Genomic DNA, 17,999 nt, shown 5'->3' with positions numbered 1-17,999 from the left:
CTAAACCCTGCCCAAAATTCAAGAGCACAGCCCAGAGGGCTGAAGGTTCACTCACAAGCAGAAGCAAGGCTTGGAAGAGACCACTGGGCCCTGCTGGTTATTCACATGCCCCAGGCCTCTGCTTCCTTTAATCGCTTCTCACCCACAGCCTTGCAGCTGCTCAGTTGCAGCGGTGTGCAGAGAAGGCCATATACTACCTGAGCTGGTGTCATAGGTGTGGGCACTCTGCCTAGGTACAGAGACTCCGTGGCTATGCTGGGCCTGCTCACGGGCTGTGGACACTCCCTGCCAGCACCATTTTCCCTCTGTGTGCCCACAGCACTGGCCCAAAAAAGAAGGGGAGTTGAGTGTGCTGCTCTAGGGCCTCTGCTCTCCTGCCCACTTCCCGTTCCTAACCTTAGTCAGCGAAGGAACATCACTGCCATATATCCTTATCACAACCAAAGATGCTTGAGAAAGCACTGGTAGCTGAGCCCCAACTAGACTGTGCCCATCACTCGCCAGCTGGTCTCCATCCTGGTCATACCCACCCTCCCCTGCTGGATTTCTCTTACCAAGCATCTCTGCTTGTCAAGCTATATCCTTCCTGTTGATTTCCATCAGCTTCCCCATCTACAGTGCATTTCCCATGAGGGCAAAGGCTTGCCTTCCTTCCCTGCTGCCTCCCATTGTGGAAAAAGTGCCTGGCACACCGCTGGCTCTAGCTAAGTCCTCACTGAATAAATGAATGAGTGAGTGAAGAATGGAAATGCTCAACATGTGCCAACTATTTTCAACCACATGATCAATAGCTATTTCTTTCCCAGACTCAGCCTGTTTGAAAGGAGTGGGGAGGGAGGGAGGAAGGAATCAAGGACTAACATTAAGCAGTATGCCCATGCTGCCAACCCCTCGGAAGGCTGAGGCAAGAGGATAGCTTAAACTCAAGCTCGGTGTCAGACTGGGTAACATAATGAGACCTATCCCTTAAGAAAATAAAATTAAGTGATGGTATTAAATAATTCAGTATAAAAACCTATTTAAGGGGTTAGGGATGTGGCCTGGGTGGTAGAACACTTGACTAGTATACACAAAGCTCTGGGTCCTCATCCCTAGTATGGCATAAAACTGGGCATACTGGTACATGCTTGTAATCCCAGCCTTGAGGAGGCAGGAGGGCCAGAAGTTCCAGGTCATCTGTAGGTATACAGTGAGCTCAACACTAGCAGCCCTTTGAGGTAAACAGTATTTCTCTCTTATTTTTCCCCAAGAAAGCTGCTGAGTGACAGACTTCGCCTGGAGCATGCTAAAGTTTACCATCTCTGTCTCATCCACAGAGCACCAAGCAGAACCCGTGCTGACCTTGAAGCTGACTTTCGGGGAGCCCACAGCACAGAGAGCACTTTGGGAAGGACTCAGTTTCACCAGCACACTCAGCTCAGCTGCCATGGAGACTGGAGATGTGCCACTAGCTGAAATGCCTGGTCATTTAGCATCATCTGTTCTGAGCAAGAGAAGGCTAGAGCAGGATGCCTCTCTAGACCCTATTTTGGTCCTTGGCAAGGGAGTGTGTCCTTCCCCACATTCTGCCCAGCCTCATGGGCAAATTTTCCACCCCCATTCTGTCTGCACTCAGCACATATCCGGAGGAGAGACAAGGCCAGACGCCTTCTGGCAGATGCTGCTGTCACCAGAGCTCCCTGCCCTGGGCTCTGCTGGGAGTCAAGCCCAGCCCTTGCCTGACCAGAGCAGCATTCAACACAAGGCTTTCTTTCTCAGCTTAGGACATTGGACAAGAAGCCAGAGACGGTGGCAATGGCCTTGGTATTCCCAAATGAGAGAATATTATGTAACCATTAAGAAGTGTTTAGAGAAACTTTTTAATTGCATGGGGAAGAGATTACAGTGGAATGTCTTATGGGTGAAAATTAGGCTTTAACTTGAATATACAATACAATCTCAAATACATTTTTAAGAGACTATGTTGGGAAGGAAATATCCAAAATAGCAGGAAAAAACCATATGAAATAGCTGATATTCACCTGTTTTGACCCATAAGCATGATAGCTACATATAGCTCAACCTAATATCTCTATAACAGGATTTTAGGTGACTTTTCCCTGTTATTTTTTTTGATATGTTTAAACTTTTACATATTGAATGTTACTTGACTTTTAAATGTAGGACTATAGATAGGATTAAAAAAAAATAAACTAAAGATGTCCAGTGTCAGTGTGGGCTCATTTGCTCTGAGCCTCCCTCGGCCATACAGACAGCATGGGGATCTAAAGCCACGTCCACCAGCCTTCCACATGCACAGGCACTGATAAAGGATCAGATGGCCTCATGAGCTCGGACACTACGTGCTGCGTGCTCCGTGTCTGGGGACACAGCTGAGGAAGGAATTGGCTTCACCCTCAAAGGGAGGCTAAGCCCCCGCTTCAGACAGGTATTTTAAGTAGCTCTGCTGTCAACTCGCCAGCAGGATGATGGACCTGAAATAGAACAGCTACAATAGAAGCCAATCTGAAGATAAGCTGTGTGATTTCAGGTTCTTTCTCTGTGTAGTGTGTGTGTGTGTGTGTGTGTGTGTGTGTGTGTGTGTGTGTGTGTGTGTGTGTGTGTTAGTTAGCGCTTATGAGGCTCTTCTCACGGGTCCCGTGTGCCCCTTTCTCTACAGCAATGGCTGCTCTCCGAGGCTGCAGCCTCCCTCCCTGGGGTCATAGAGCCACCATGCTCCCTGAGTTTTACCAAGAGATGAAACATTCTTATCAGTCCAGCCTGCCAGGCCTCCAGCCAGTTTGGCTCCTGTTTGCTCTCCAGCTGGAGAGGCTGGGCTTTCTCGGAGCCTTCTAGAATCTCAGAAATCTGGCTGAAAGACAACCCCTTCCAAAGTGCTTAAGTAGGGCAAGGGAATGAGCAAGAGACTCTGGGGCCTGAATCACAGTGGAGAAGAACAGAAGGGGAGGTTGGAAAAGCAGGTTCTGGTTAGCCATGATGCAGCTCCCTTCAGGGTTGATCCAGGGAGCTGCCTGTGTCCATCTAAGCTACATCTGGGGTCATGGCCACTAGCCAGGGCCCAAAGGAGGGAACCAGGAACAAAATAAAGCAAAAAGTCCTGCTGTCTTCAAGAAAAGCAATTTCTAAAAAAGAAAGAGAGAGAAGAGAAGAGAAGAGAAGAGAAGAAAAGAAAAGAAAAGAAAGGGAAAGAAAAGAAAAGAAAAGAAAAGAAAAGAAAAGAAAAGAAAAGAAAAGAAAAGAAAAGAAAAGAAAAGAAAAGAAAAAAAATACATGTCTCCATGTCAGCTTCCTCCTTGGTAAAGCACAGGGTAGATGTGATAACAAGTTGGCCCTGTTATAACATGGGTTAAAACTCCCTGGATTGGACTTATTATCCCCAAACCATCACCATGGACATCCAGCAGGACAAGAGAATCAAGAGGGGAAGAAGACACTGACCAGAGGCATGCTGGGAAAGCTGGCTCCCAGAGGAGAAAGAACTGTGGACGGCCAAGAGGGCGCTCTGCAGCCCTCAGCGGGGGTTCATCAGCTCCCAGGAGCAGTCTCCCTACAACCACTGAAAAGTCAAGGTCAGCCTACAGCAGGTGCTAGGTGGGAAGAGGCCTCCAGAGCCCAGCCATTTTCAACTTCATCTCCCCTCTTGCTTAGCTCAAACTGTTTAGACAGCTCTGTCTAAACTAAATTGAGAAAGGCAATTTTCCAAAGCTGATTATAGAGCCCAGGTTCACCACACACCCCAAAATTACATTACACTGCAGTCGCTCTTCTGAGCACTACAGGCACACCCTTGGCTCACCCTTCCAAGACCTCCGAGGCAGGTATACTGCATTTGACGTGATGGGTATCCCCAGCCTACTGGTTAGGAATGCTGTGGGGATGAAGCAGGGATCCATGTACCAGGCATCTGACTCTATACTGACCTGTTCCATTCTGACTAAAGGTGTCAGAGGTCATGTGGCCACCACTACACACAGCTGAGACTAAATAGACTTTCAAGACATTGCTGTCCTCTACCCCTCACTCAAAAGGGGCAGATCCCTCTAAAACAGAGGTTCTCAATCTGTGGGGCAGGGTTGCATATCAGATATCCTGCCTATCAGGTATTTACATTACAATTCATAACAGTGGCAAAATTACATTTATGAAGTAGCTATGAAAATCATTTTATGGTTGGGGTCACCACAACATGAAGAACTGTATTAAAGGGTCACAGCATTAGGAAGGCTGAGAACCACTGATCTAGAAGCAAAGATGCCCCCTAGTCCCGAGTGGGGAGAGGCAGTTCTACCCATGACAATGGCTTCCTAAGTCCACGTCATGACCACAGACAGAGGACTTGCTGGCAAAGATTGGCCTGCCAGACATTGCTGAGGCTTCCATGGTATAAGGTGGATTTCCTAGAAATCCCAGACCCATGTTGAAGAATCTAAAGGTGATTAGAGCTTTGTGACTGTGGAGAGAGTATTACAAATTCAGAGACAGAAGGTCTTGGGCTAATATCGTCGTGCTCATCTGCCTGTACACGGTGCCGACATACTTTGACCATCAGAGAAAACTGTTTGAATAATAATCTCAGCAGACAATGAGCTTCCGCCAACCCAAGAGTGGAGAGCGTCACCAGACAGCACCTGCAGTCTCACACCGGGTCTTGCTCCCCTCCGACAGTAACTCTCCTCCTCCAACAGTCTTTTCATTTTCTTACACCCCTCCAAGGTGACACCCCTCACTCTCTTGAGACCCTTTGAAAAATTTCATCTATGTCTCTGATATATGAACCTGTGCTGAGGTCTGAATGGCTGACCTTTCCTAAGGAAGATTACATAAAAATAAAGATGTCTGCAGTGCCCACCGGAACAGTAAAGCTGCAGCAGCATGGAAGACCTTAGGCCTTCTCAGAGCTCCTGGGAACAGGAAAGCCACTGTTTTAGAGAGAGACAAGCTCAATACCCAAGGAGAGAGGACAGTGTGTGTGTGTGTGTGTGTGTGTGTGTGTGTGTGTGTGTGTGTGTGTGTGTGTGTGTGTGTGAGAGAGAGAGAGAGAGAGAGAGAGAGAGAGAGAGAGAGAGAGAGAGAGAGAGAGAGAGAGAGAGAGAGAGAGCGCTAATCTTGTGGTAGACCACAGTGGTTTCCTAGTGAGAGCTGAACTTGCTTTACCCAGCAGGACTGCATAAGAGGATGATTGGACCATGGGCCTGGGCACCAGGTGTTTGGAAGGGTCTACACATGGTGTATCTAGCAAGGGGGAGGTCTTTTGCCTCACCCCTTGGCATTGTTATAAAAAGCCTTTTGAATAAAGTTCTGGGCTGGTGGATAAGAATCCAGGCCCTCCTGAGGCTACCCTGTGTTTCTGTCTTTTTCTCTCCCCTCTATCCTTCTATCTGAATTTCTTATCCCTCACTCCTCAAGAGTACCCAGGGAAAGGTGGGGGCTGGTCCCCCACATAATCTTCCTTGCCAACTTTCCTAGATTTGGAACTACTAGGAAACACACCTCTGAGAGTGTGTGTAAGGGTGTCCTGGGCAGTTTCAATGAAGAGGGAAGACCTAACCTAAACATTGGATTCTACATGCTAGCTTTCAAGACAGAATGAAAAATAAAAAGCAAGCTGAGTAACAGTACTCTTCTCTCTGCTTCCTGACTGTGGATAGAATGTGACCAGCTGCTCACACTCCTATCACCATGATCTCCCTAACCATGATGCACTGTGTCCTCAAACTGTGAGCCAAGATAAACTCTTCCTTAAGTTGCTCTTATTAGATAACTCACCACAACAATGGAGAAACCATAAGCAAAGTGTGTGTGTGTGTGTGTGTGTGTGTGTGTGTGTGTGTGTGTGTGTGTGTGTTTGTGTGTGTGTTCGGTTGTGGTTTGAATGAGAAATGTCCTCCACAGGCTCACATATTTAAACCACCCAGCACCCAGTTAGTGCTGCTTGTGAGGTTATGGAACCTTTAGGAGCTGCCCCCTCGCTGGAGAAAATATGTCACTGTGGGGTGGGCTTTGAGAGTTTGTAGCCTTTCCTGTTTCCTGCTCTCACTTTCTGCTTCCTGTATATGGATGAAATCACAGTAGGAGCAGGAAGCAAGGAGGTCATTCCTGCTCCTGCTGTCACACCTTCCTTACCATTACGGACTCTTTCCCTCTGGACAGAAGTTAAATAAACCTTTTCTTCCTTAAGTTACTTTTGGTCATAGTATTTTATTACAGTAACAGAGAAGCAGCTAATACAGTGACTGCACACACACACACACACACACACACACACACGCACGCACGCACGCACGCACGCACACGCACGCACACACGCGCACGCATGTATGCATACCCCCATGCATAACCTCTGTCTACACATTAGCCTTTCAGATGGTCATAAGCTAGACCGTTTCCAAACAAAGAGAGGCAAAGGCTGGTGTGGGCACCGGTGGGCATGTGGATGCTTGTGTGCTTATGTGCTGAGGAGGAAGGGACCTCCAACTGGCTGCAGCTCTCTTCTGTGCAAGAGATTAAAATGGCAGCTATTTGGTTTGCACAGATAATTAACATGGGGAATGTGCTGTGCAAGACTGTCATTAAGACAATGGGATGATTAAGTTTCCCTCAGAAAGGGAGGGAACAGGGGTAAGTAGAACATTTGGGAAAAAGAGCAGACACGTCGTCAACATTGTTGGGAGCAGAAGCCAAGACTGGAAACATCCAGACAAAACCGTGGGCTCCAGTTCTCTGCCTTGCAAAGCCTTGTGCATAGGCAGCCCTTGTGCCGTGGTCCCAAGACATCATGCAGTACCCGGGGGTTCTCTGAGAAACAGACAGAGACACCAGGGCTGAGCAAGCGGCAAGTTTCCTATGTGGAGAAACGGTGATCCAGACAGGAGCCTCAGCTTTCCCAAAGACATAACTCTATTCTGAGAGTCAGAACCAGGACCACGGCACCAAGTCAGTGTTGGCTGACTCTGGCTTCTCTAGAAGTCCCCCACAGATCAGACTGGCAGCAGTGACCTTAGGAAGTAGAGAAGGCAGAGGACCAGGATGGTTTGACTTCCACGGGTGGTGAGCAGCCTGACGAGGAAGATGTACTCCGGAGATCTGTGAGCAGAAACAGCCCCCAGGAGACAAGAAGGGAGGGAAAGAAGAAAATGGGGTGGAAAGAAGGAGGGAGGCAGAGAGGGAGACAGTGGGGGAGGGAGGGTGGGAGGGAAGAGGAAGTGATGCAGGAGCATGGGCCTCTGCAGGCACCACATTCATTTGGACATTCTGCCACATAGTCCTCACAGCAGTCCCTTGAACTGGACGCTAACATTGCTCCTTCTCATCTGGGGCTCAGTGGGAGTGCAGAGGTGCGTCAGCGTGGGACGGTGTCACAGGATTTCACCTAGGCCTTGAGACTGAGGACTGTCTGTACAATAAGCCTGCCCAGAAGGCACCAGGGGCTGGAAGGAGGAAAGCATGGAGAAGGCTGACTAGAAGTAGGGACTGCAGTTCAGGCTGTTCTGGTAGAGTGTAGCCCACACGTAGGGCCAGACTATTAATGGGTCAGGAAGGCAGGCTGGCCCAGAAGGACAAAGTTGGGGGAAGTGCCATGGGGCAAAGATAACTACATCGAAGGTCCATTGCAAGGGTTGCAACACACAGCTGAAATCCAAAGAAGCCAGAACTGGAGGCTCAGCCAACCACAGAGGCAGAGGGGGCGAGGCGGGGTAGCTGAGGAAGGAACGTGCAGACAGGCAAAGACTGGCTTGCAAAGGAGTCATTTCTGGAGGCCAAGAGCTGGAAGGGACGCTTTTGGAACTGGACAGAGTCCCAGCATGCCTGCAACTCCCTCCCATCCACTCAGTCAGGCTGGGGAGGGGTAGAGTGAAGTGATACTGAGACACCTGAGATCACAAGTCCCTCTGCACTCTCTCTCTCATGCCACCTCAGCAGGCCACCACTGTCACCTCTACATAGACAGAAGAGAAACCTCAACTCCAGAGATATGCAGAGAAGGGGTATGAGAAGCTAACCACCTCATACCCCTCCCTGCAGAACCACTCAGGAAACCCAACTTTTTTTCTTCCTTCTGGAGTCCAAACTTTCTCATAGCTCATGGGAATAACTAGAGCTGTTTTATAAGGTGCCATGACTATTACTTGACATATTTATATAGGATTCTTAGTATGATGCCTTCCACACATTCCCCAGGGGAGGGCTTAGGGGCACCCAACATGGGACTGAGAAGAGGCCTCTGAACATTCAGTGCATGCGTGCATGCATGCATGTGTGCAAGTGTGTGTGCACGTGCGGTGGCTTCATCATTGAAAACCACAAGTTTTAAGATGGCAGGGGATAGGGGAGGAAGAAAGAGAAACCGGCAAAGGGTAGGAGGCACAAGAGAGACGGTGCTGTCTGTACCCAGTTCATCTCCAAGAATGTAGAAGCAAGGAAGGACCCTGCAGACCACTCTGTCTCACACTGGCCCACGGAAGAGTCAGACAGATTTCTTGCCCAAGGTCATACTGCAGTTAGCAGGAGAACTGGAACTCTATACCACCCACAAGGTGTCCCATTCTCTACTCTGCAAAAAGCTTCCTGTATTTATTGCTCCCTTAGAAAAAGGGAAATCAGCCAAGGCTTCTTAGCTTTCACAGCAGAAAATAGCTAATATTTATCCATTACCAGGATTGCAACAGTCTAGACTTCTCTTTTGCAAGCACCCCACTTTGCTCTCAGGAGGCTACTTATAAGCAGGAAAGGAGGCCAGTTCCTGGCGGGGAAAGGGGGTGCATCTGAAAGAGGCAGAGGGCAGGCCAGGGAGAAGCCAAATGTCCAGGCCAAGTGGAAGAGAGGCTCTTCTCACAGCTGGGTGGGAGGATATTTTCTACCATGGGGTCCTGATCTCTCCCTGCTCCACCTTCTGAGGCAAGAAGAACAGAAGTCTTCCTGAAAATCAGGCCTAGGCTTAGTGGCACATGATTTGGGGAGACTGTGGGTGGACATCTGAAGTCCCTCCACAGCCTAGAAAGCTTAACTCAACCCTGTTGCCTGACCTACAGGGAGTAGTCTATTCCCCAAGCTGGTCAAGCAGGCTTCCCATATCCAAGTGGGTGACATGCAGACAGCACATCCATCTTCACTCAGCATCTCCAAAGTCCCCACCCAGTACCTTCTATAATTAAAAATAGCCACAAGAGTGCCAGGCTGAAAGGACAATGGGGCAAGAGCATTTCAAATACCCTCTTTGGGGTCCTGAGGACAGAGCGGCCTGGGAAGGTGCATCCATAAAAACCCTTGCTCCCTCATCAGGGTCAAAGGCAAGTGTCTACTTCCCTCTCTTTCTCTTTTCCCACAAAGGCTGGAGACACCCCTGGCAAGCCCCTCCCTGACATTCTCTTGTACAAACCCATTTGGAAGGAAGCAAAATGGCTAAGGACTCCAGCTATTAGGAGGCTGAGACCAGAGAATTGTATGTCCAAGGGCAGTATGGACAACTTAGGAAGACTCAGTCTTGATATAAAGAGTTAAAGTAAAACTATTACGTGTGATGGCACACACCTTTAATCCCAACACTTGGGAAGCAGAAGCAGACTATCTCTGTCAGTTTAAGGCCAGCCTGGTCTATATAGTGAGTTCCAAGACAGCCAGAGTTACATAGTGAGACCTTGTCTCAAAAAAACAAAAAAAAAAAAAAACAAAAAAAAAACCCACAAAGAGTTAAAGTAGAGCTAAGAATGTACCTCAGTAGAAGAGTGCTTCCTTAACTTGTATGAGATTCAGTCATTGACACCATAAAACAAAATAGGCCAGTCAGACAACTGGGAGACAAGGAGACACAAAGATTTAAACACATATAAACACAAGGAGCCACAAAAAAAAAAAAAAAAAAAAAAACCTTGTTGAGGGGAAAGAAAAAAATCAAAAGCTCCTAAAGAAAAGGTTCAGAGGCATTGTGGGAGAATACCACAGCCCTTAAAGAGGCCAACTACTTAAAAAAAAAAAAAAAAAAAAAAAAAAAAAAAAAAAAAAAAAACCAAACTTGCAATAAATCTAACCCAGGGAGCAAAAAGCTTGTATAATGAAAACTTCAAACTGACCTCTCATGGTCATGGATCAGAAGAATTAACACTGTGAGAATGGTTATCTTACCAAAAACAATCTACACATTCAATGCAGTCCTCATCAAAACTCTAATGCTTCTTCTCATTGAAATATAAAAAAAAAATCAATATTAAATGAACATGGAAGTACAAAAGACCTCAGCAAGCCAAAGTACTCCTGTACAAAAAGAATATCGCTGAAGGTAGCCCCATTCCTAACCCCAAGTTATATTACAGAGATGCAGTAACAAAAACAGCATGGCATTGGTATAAAAACAGACACAGAGATCAATGGAGCACAATATCCAGATATAAACCCTCACAGCTACAGTCACCTGACTTTTGAGAAATCTGCCAAAAATACACATTGGAGAAAAGACTGCCTCATTAGCAAATGGAACTCCTGTCCACCTGTATGAGAATGAATCCAGGTCCCCATCTCTTACCCATAACAAAAATCGGTTCCGTGTGGATCAAAGACTTTGCTATAAGACTTGGAACTTAAGGAAAAACACTTGAAGGTGAGGGCACAACCAAGGACTCCCTGAATAGGGCCCCAGTTGCTAAAGAATTATGTCCAACAATCAAGAAATAAGACCTTATGGAATTAAAAAGCTGCACAGCGAAGCAAATGGTTATGTGAAGAGCCAGACTGCAGAGGAGAAACTCATTGCTAGCTACACACCCAACAGAGGTTAATATCTAGAATATACTGAGAACTCAACTAGACAACAAAAATCCAAACATTAATAGCATTAAATGGGCTGATAAAATAGACCTTTCTCAACGGTTAGGCTATAAATAGCAAATGAACACAAAAAGGTGCTCAGTCTCATTAGCCATCAGAGACATGCAAATCAAAGACACCTTCCAATGACATCTGCCCCAGAACAATGGTGGCCACTAAGAAGACAAAAACATAAAGTGCCTAGCTGGGGTGCTGTCTACTCCATTATAGATAACTCATTAAACTCCTGTTTATATGTGTATACTTGAGGAAGCTTCTACAGCTGTAGGTTTCCATGTGGCTTCTCAAAAGGTCCTTAATATCACTCTCACTCTCGATTTCCTCCTTTACCCTGCCCTCCACCCCCCTCTCATTTAATCCTCCTGTTCTAGTTTCCTCTTTATCTCTTTATAACATTGGATTCTATTTCTCTTCCTTGGAAGGATTCTCTCCACCCCTCCCCCGGTTTCTTGCTACCTACCTAATCTCTGTGGATATTCTAAATGAAACACACATGTTTCAAGCTTAAAAGCTAGCATCCACATATAAGAGATAATGTGCAATGTTTGTCTTTCTGAATTGGGATTACCTCACTCAGAATGACTGCTTCTAGATGCATCTATTTACATTCAAGTTTCATTTTTCTTAACAGGTGAATAATATTTCATTGTGTAAATGCACATTTCCACCATCCATTCATCATTCAATGGAAACTAGGTTGCTTCCAGTTCTGGCTCTTATGAATAGGGCAGCAATGAACATGGATGAGTAAGTATCTCTGTAGTAGGATGTAGTGTCCTTTCTATACATCATATGCTACCAAATACAACCATCATCACAGGAATGGGTTACATTTTTTTGAGTTGTTGGCCCAAGGGGTCCTATAGAATGTCCCTCAAATGTTACAGTCTACTGATAATGCTCTTAGCTACCCCTCACAACCTGAAAGTAAGACCCTACTGCTGAAGACACACATATATATGTCATCAAACATGGAGGAATTGAGCCAGTCAACTGGATGCTTCATCCCTACTGATATGAATAGTTCTGGATGTATTATTATTATCTGTACACATTACCAGAGGAGAAAAATAACAATCTCACCCAGCTACAAACCTTGCAAGCTATAAGAGTGACCTGACTGCAATATATGCTCATCAATACAATAGGGGCATTTTATTATGAGAGTAACCAAACACTTTTTTATTTGATTTAATGCCCACTCCATGAGATAGAGCCCATACACGAAACTACTAATGTGGCCAAGAACCTGAGACTAAATAGGTCATGGGCCTTAGAGGAAACTGTTATTCTCTGAAGGAAATAGCAGTAAAATGACATACAGATCAGTACATATCTCCACCCTTACCAGAGGAGCTTCCTCCTGCAGTTGATGATAATTAATATAGAGACCCACAACTGGACAATATGCAGAGAGTAAGTGACTTTGGAGTGCTTAGCCTTGAATGAGATGCCTCTATCATGCCATTCCCCTCAAGGCTCAGAAATCCATGCAGAAGAGGATGCAGAAGAATTGTAAGAGCCAGAAGTGGTGAAGAACTTCAAGGAAATGGCATTTTCTAGATACAATAGGCATATATGAACTCACAGAAACTATGAGAGCATGGAAACAACTTGCACAAGTTCAAGATAGAGAAAATTCCAGTGTGGAGAAGAGGAAATGCACAAAAGTCTCACCCTAACCAAGAAGCTATTTGCAATTGATAGCTGCTGGAAGAGGAAAAATCCGTTTTCTTCAACAGCATGACACTGGGTATCAACCAAACTGCAGGGCAGACCTCACACTGAGGAGTAATTAGCCAACCCAAATCTAACTCTATGGTTTTGTGTGCTTTTCATTCTGTTTTGTTTAGGTTTTAGTTTTTCTAAGGAGATAAAGAATGTCAAGTTGGGTAGGTAGGGAAAGAGTTTGGATCTTGAGGTTAAAGAATATGATCAAAATATATTGTATGAAATTCTCAAAGAAATGAATTTCATACAATATATAACAACAATGCTGGTGAGGCTATGAACAAAACAAAACCCTTAGCACACTGCCAGTAGGAATGAAAACTAGTCTCCAGCACTATGCAAGTCAATATGGAAGTTTCTCAAAAACCTAACAGTAGACCTTCCATATGACTCAGCCATACTATTCCTGGGTATTTGTCCAAAGGATACTAAATCAACCCATCACAGAGACACCTTCCCATCAGAGTTCACTATTCACAATAGCTAAATTGTGGATCCAACCTGGGTGTCCAGTAACAGGGAGATACATAAGGAAAATGTGCCATTTTTTTAGCCATAAAAAGAATAAATCATATCATGTGAGGGAAATGGATGCAACTGGAGATAATATATTAAGTGAACTAAGCCAGTCTTGGAAGGAACAATATCAGATGTTTTCTCTCATTTTTGGTTCCTAGATTTTATATACAACCACGTGTGTGTATATTAAATGATGATAGAAGTGAAATTGTCTAAGGGAAGAACAGGGGAAAATGTGAGGGAGAAGGGCCAAGAAAAGGAGAGTGTGGAAGGAAGGGGCAGCAGGGAATACACCCAAGATCAGTATATACCTGTATGAAATGTTAAAAAATAAAATACAAAAGAAAGATTGCTAGAGAGAGTGAATGAGATCAAAGTATGTTATACATTCCTATGTCCTGCATTCACTTGTGTTGCTGTGACTGAAAAAAAAAAAATACCTAGCAAACAGCATTGTAAGAGACGAAAGGGTTTCTTTGGCTTTCAATTGCAGGTTACCATCCATCATTTCAGGCAAGTCAAGGCAGAAACTCATGCAACTAATCACATGACACCCATAGTCAAGAGCAGAGAGGAATGAAAGTGCCCATACTGCCTGCTGGCTTGCTTAGCACTCGGCTAGCTACTACTGCTCTGATGTCATTGGTTCTCAACCTTCCTAATGCTGCCACCTCTGATACAATCCCTAGTGTATTAAGAGAAGTCCTGTTAATTCTTCCTACTTCTAAACTCCTTGGAAGCAGGGATCTGGACTTATACCCTTCTGCCTTCTCCCAGAGTATGGCCCTTGGCCTGTGCCTCCTACACTTTATCCAGTGGCCCCATTCTGTCCCATCTTCCTCCTGTCCTAGAGGCCTAGGAAGGAGGACCTACCTCTCCATACTGGGTGCAGTAGGTCTCTGGCTTGGTCAGTCCACAGGTAGATGAGGCTTGAAGAAGCTGAGTCCTTCCGATGAGCAAGTCTCCAACAGGTGGATAACAGGCCCCTCGGGAGCAGGCTTGTTGGGCACACAGGAGGCCAGGCAAGGCTGAAATCACAGGGTAATGTTGGAGTGGGCCCAAAATATGAGATCCCAGCTGGTAGTACCCCAGTATTTCCTCTGTGGAGCTGACATCAGCAAAACTAGGCCCAGTCTTCACTGGTGCCAGTATGATGACTACAGTCCTGACTCAGGGAGTTGAAGGGGCTGATTTCATATCTCATAACCCAAACTTGGAAAGGAGAGGAGGCTGTAACACAGTTAATAAAGTGTTTGCCTAGCATGTATGAAGTCCTGGGTTCAAGTCCCCAGTACTGCATAAACCAGGCATGGTGGTGCACACCTATAATCCCAGAATTCAGGAGCCAGTAAGATCAAGAGTTCAAAGTTATCCTCAGCTACATAAGGAATTCAAGCCCAGACTGGGTTACATGAGGCCATATACATGTATGAAATTGTCAAACTACTTTTTTAGTTAAAGAAAAGAAAAGAGGGGAAAAAATGTCAGCAACTGGTAACCAGCAGTGATCCTAATACATGACGCATGACATCTACATGTGGCTTTAGAGTCTATCTGGAGACACACACTAGGTCATGCAGACACTGTGACCGATGTTTGTGCCTATCTAGTCCACAGCCCAGAGGCAGCTGTTGGCTGAACCATTGGTGGAACACTGAGAAAGCAAGCACCTGTTATTTCTACTCTGTCTGCACAGGTGACCAGCATGGCTGTTACCTGAAAGCAGGCAGCCATGACTCCCCAGAAAACAGAACTCGAGCCATAGTGGCTCTGTGGCCAGCTTGAGAGTCGAGAGGATGGGGAATAAGAAGTGGAAAGCACTCAGGAAACCACACGTCACCCTTGGGTGAAGACAAGAAGACACGGGGAGCCTTCTGAGAGAGGCAGAGAAGCCTCTTCTCCCTGAAGCACAGAGAGGTGGGGCACCCACAGTTGTCCCATTAGACAGTGCTCATACCTTTGGCCAGCTCTCTTCTGCTGGTGGCCTGGAGGAGGGGAAGGGATACTTACCAAAGCACAGGAATAAAAGTGCTGTCATCGTGGGCCAGCGCAGGTCCCCAGAGAGGTCACCTGGAACAAAACAAAACATCCTGGACAGTCGGCCACCACCCACCCGTTCCCTGCTTTGTGCTAGACTACTGTCCTCACCAAGTCCTCATCTCATGTCTTCACAGAGACACTTCTGAGCAGTGAGCACACTTGTAGCCAATGACAGGAACCTGGGACCCCTGTCCCAGGTTGCAGTGACATTCAGCTTCCTCCTCTGAAATGGGCGGGGACATGGGGACTGTGCAGGAGGAGGGAGTGCAGGGCCCATTGCTCCGGACAGCTAAAGGGAAGCCCCAGGCTGTCCTTCTGCCTCAAGGGAGAGGACTTGGGCTTTCGCAGGGCTGCAACCCAAGTCAACCCATAAGCCAAAGGCCTATAGGCCAAAGGTGCTGAGGGCCATGGGGCAGGTCTTTTCCTGAACGGACGGGGTCTCCAGTATTACAGGGCCACAGTGAGGCTGAAGCTGTGGAGACCACACCTCTGGGCTAACCAGGTTTCAGGAACGCTATAAGGAGAAGGGATCTTAAGAAGGCAGGTGCGGTGCTGTGGGGAGAGGCAGGCCTGATAGTTTTAAGAAAAAGTGAGAGATGGCTTTATCTGCACCAAAAGCAGCTCAAAATGTCTCCAGTTGTGGGCAAGGATGCTGGAGGCAGCTGGAAACAGCGCGGGAGGCAGGCTCGTCTCGCCTCGCAGCATGCACCGCTCTCCCTCCACCTGAGATAACACCCAAGATCTGCCCAAAGCAGCTGAGAGGAAACAGGGGTTGTGGGCAGGCAGAAGGGAGCCAGGCAGCCTTTCTGCCAACTTTCCATTCCAGTGCTGCGTGGTCCTTCTTTAACTCCTCCAGGAGCCCAGGCTGAAGCATGCGGCCTCAAGCATCTCTGCACTCCTGAAAACCCACCAAGAATGAGGCTGAGTTGAGCCTGACCATTCCTCCTACCTTGCCTTTGTGTTAAGCCGGGTTTTAGCTGCTTCCTTCTAAGTCTTATCAGACGTAGAAAGCAATTCAAACAGCCACAGACCCAAGTGTACTCAGGTGTGCTCCCAAGAAGAGTGCCGCATCGGCCCTGCACCCAGGCCTCAGACCCCGGAGACACAGCCCTGCTCCACCCTCCTCCACAGGGCAGGTAAGGCAGATAACCTACCTCACCCTGAGCTCCTATGCTCCCTGCCTTTCTCCAGATCCCTCTCGGAGAGCTCCCTGGGAATGTGGGGGTCCCCTCTCTTGGCTCCAAGGTTTTAAACAGCAGCCTCACCTCTGGAGACTCCCTGGCTGGGTGTGGCCCCAGTCCAGGGCGGCCTCAGGAATCTGGCAGTCGTCACGCCCATCTGACGTCACTGCCCCCCCACCCTCAGGACAGGACTAGGCAAGTGGGTTGGTCTTGGAGGCTGCCTGCTCTTGGGTGTCTGGAGGGCTGGAAGATTCTGGAAATAGGCAGCAGCAAGGTCTTTAGAGATGGGGGAGTTGTTTCTGGGTCAGGGAAGAGCCCAGGTACTAGATCTGGCACTTTCCCAAGTCTAGTAGGTATTCGCTTCCTCTTAAGTTCCAGTCCACCCTGGAAGACCAACGAAGCTGGGGACACACATCAGATCGTGAGGACTGTGTTAGGGTTTGGGACATGTCACTGGGTTGGACAGTGTAAGACCCAAATATTCAGAACCCTGGAAAGCACCAGGCTCATCCTGAGGGAAAAATGTGGAAAATCCCTACTGGGGAATTTGGATGTGAGGGGGTCCTTAACAGGCTCAGGAAGTGGTCAAAGCTCAGTTCTCCCACGGAAGTTGAACAGAGGAGCCTGCGCCCAGTGCCTCGAGGTCTCTTGGCAGGGCTGGCAAAGAGCCCCGGGACAGGTAACTGCCTGTGAGTCACTGTCCCAGCTGCTCCTGAGCCCCACCCTCCTGGGCAGGAATGCCAGCCTGCAGGGCCAGAAAACAGACCTGGCCACAGATGGGAGAAAGCTAAGGCATAGCTGGGCTGGTAAAGCCAGCGCAGACTTCTCATGGCACCCACCAGGTCTGGGAACACAGTCCTTTTGTGGGGCCTCATGGGCTCCAGCCACTGTAAGTGAAGAAACAGGACCAGGAGGAAAGGCTGGTCAAGGACACTACCCCTTCCAGGTTGGGTTAGAGGGCATCTCAGCAGACCTGGAAGGTCACAGTCCCTGTCCCGGCCAGGAAGACATTGACATTATTTTGGAACACTGGCCTCAAAGTCACAATTTGAAGGAGACTTTTTGTGTTGTTGTTTTTAAGACAGTGTTTCATATACCCTAGGCTGGCCTCCAAGCCATTAAAAAGCCAGTCATGACCTTGATTTTCTGATCCTCCTGCCTCCACCTCCCGAGTGCAGGGATTACGGTGTGCACCACCATGCCCAGTTTACACCATGCGTGCTGAGCCAGCACTCTACCACTGACTGAGCTACATCTCCAGCCCTAGGAGGACTCTGCGACTCCCTATTCCAGTGTGCCAAGACTTCCTCTACACTAGAGGGATATGCCCAAGATCCTTAAGGGGCAGGCGGACTGTTCTGCGGAGTGAACTGGATGCATCCCACCCCAAGCTTCAAGTTTAGCTCAAGCTCAAGCAGAGGAATCCTGCAGCTGGCAAATGGACAAGCAGCATGCTGATGGAGTCTGGGGTAACTCTGCGAGTGGGGCCAGTGCACACAGCTTCCCTTCATCAGTCCCTGTGGGGCACAGAGCCCCTATCAGTTCTGGCAGAGAAGGATCATGTCCGATAGCTTGAGTTTTGAGAACTCCCTTCTACTACTTTGTCTGTTTCCACTCCCGAATACAGACTTCCGGAAATTCCCCCTTCACCAGAGGATGTGACAAAGAGCTCAATAATAATTAGCTCAGCCTGCTGAAAAGCTTAGGTGT

General features: G+C 47.4%; 1 protein-coding gene across 2 annotated transcripts in view; it reads right to left on the bottom strand.

The window, feature by feature from the left end:
* The window catches only part of Lamb3 (laminin subunit beta 3), a 41,718-nt gene extending 25,257 nt beyond the window's left edge, over nucleotides 1–16,461 (bottom strand). Inside the window, exons 1-3 of one of the 2 annotated variants that reach the window (XM_076548240.1) lie at nucleotides 16,374–16,461; nucleotides 15,079–15,138; nucleotides 13,942–14,096 (exon numbers count right to left, since the gene is read on the bottom strand). In XM_076548240.1, the coding sequence (XP_076404355.1) occupies nucleotides 13,942–14,096; nucleotides 15,079–15,138; nucleotides 16,374–16,446 (288 nt within the window). In that variant the 5' untranslated portion in view covers nucleotides 16,447–16,461. Of the gene's footprint in view, nucleotides 1–13,941; nucleotides 14,097–15,078; nucleotides 15,139–16,262; nucleotides 16,344–16,373 lie in introns of those variants that run through there. The other variant, XM_076548241.1, reaches the window with a different exon arrangement.
* Between the last annotated feature and the right edge of the window lie 1,538 nt (nucleotides 16,462–17,999).

This window comes from Peromyscus maniculatus, chromosome 11, assembly GCF_049852395.1.
Source record: "Peromyscus maniculatus bairdii isolate BWxNUB_F1_BW_parent chromosome 11, HU_Pman_BW_mat_3.1, whole genome shotgun sequence".
NCBI classification, from domain to species: domain Eukaryota; kingdom Metazoa; phylum Chordata; class Mammalia; order Rodentia; family Cricetidae; genus Peromyscus; species Peromyscus maniculatus.
The sequence above is the reverse complement of the archived record's forward strand: the minus strand, read 5'-3'. Positions and strand labels throughout refer to the sequence as shown.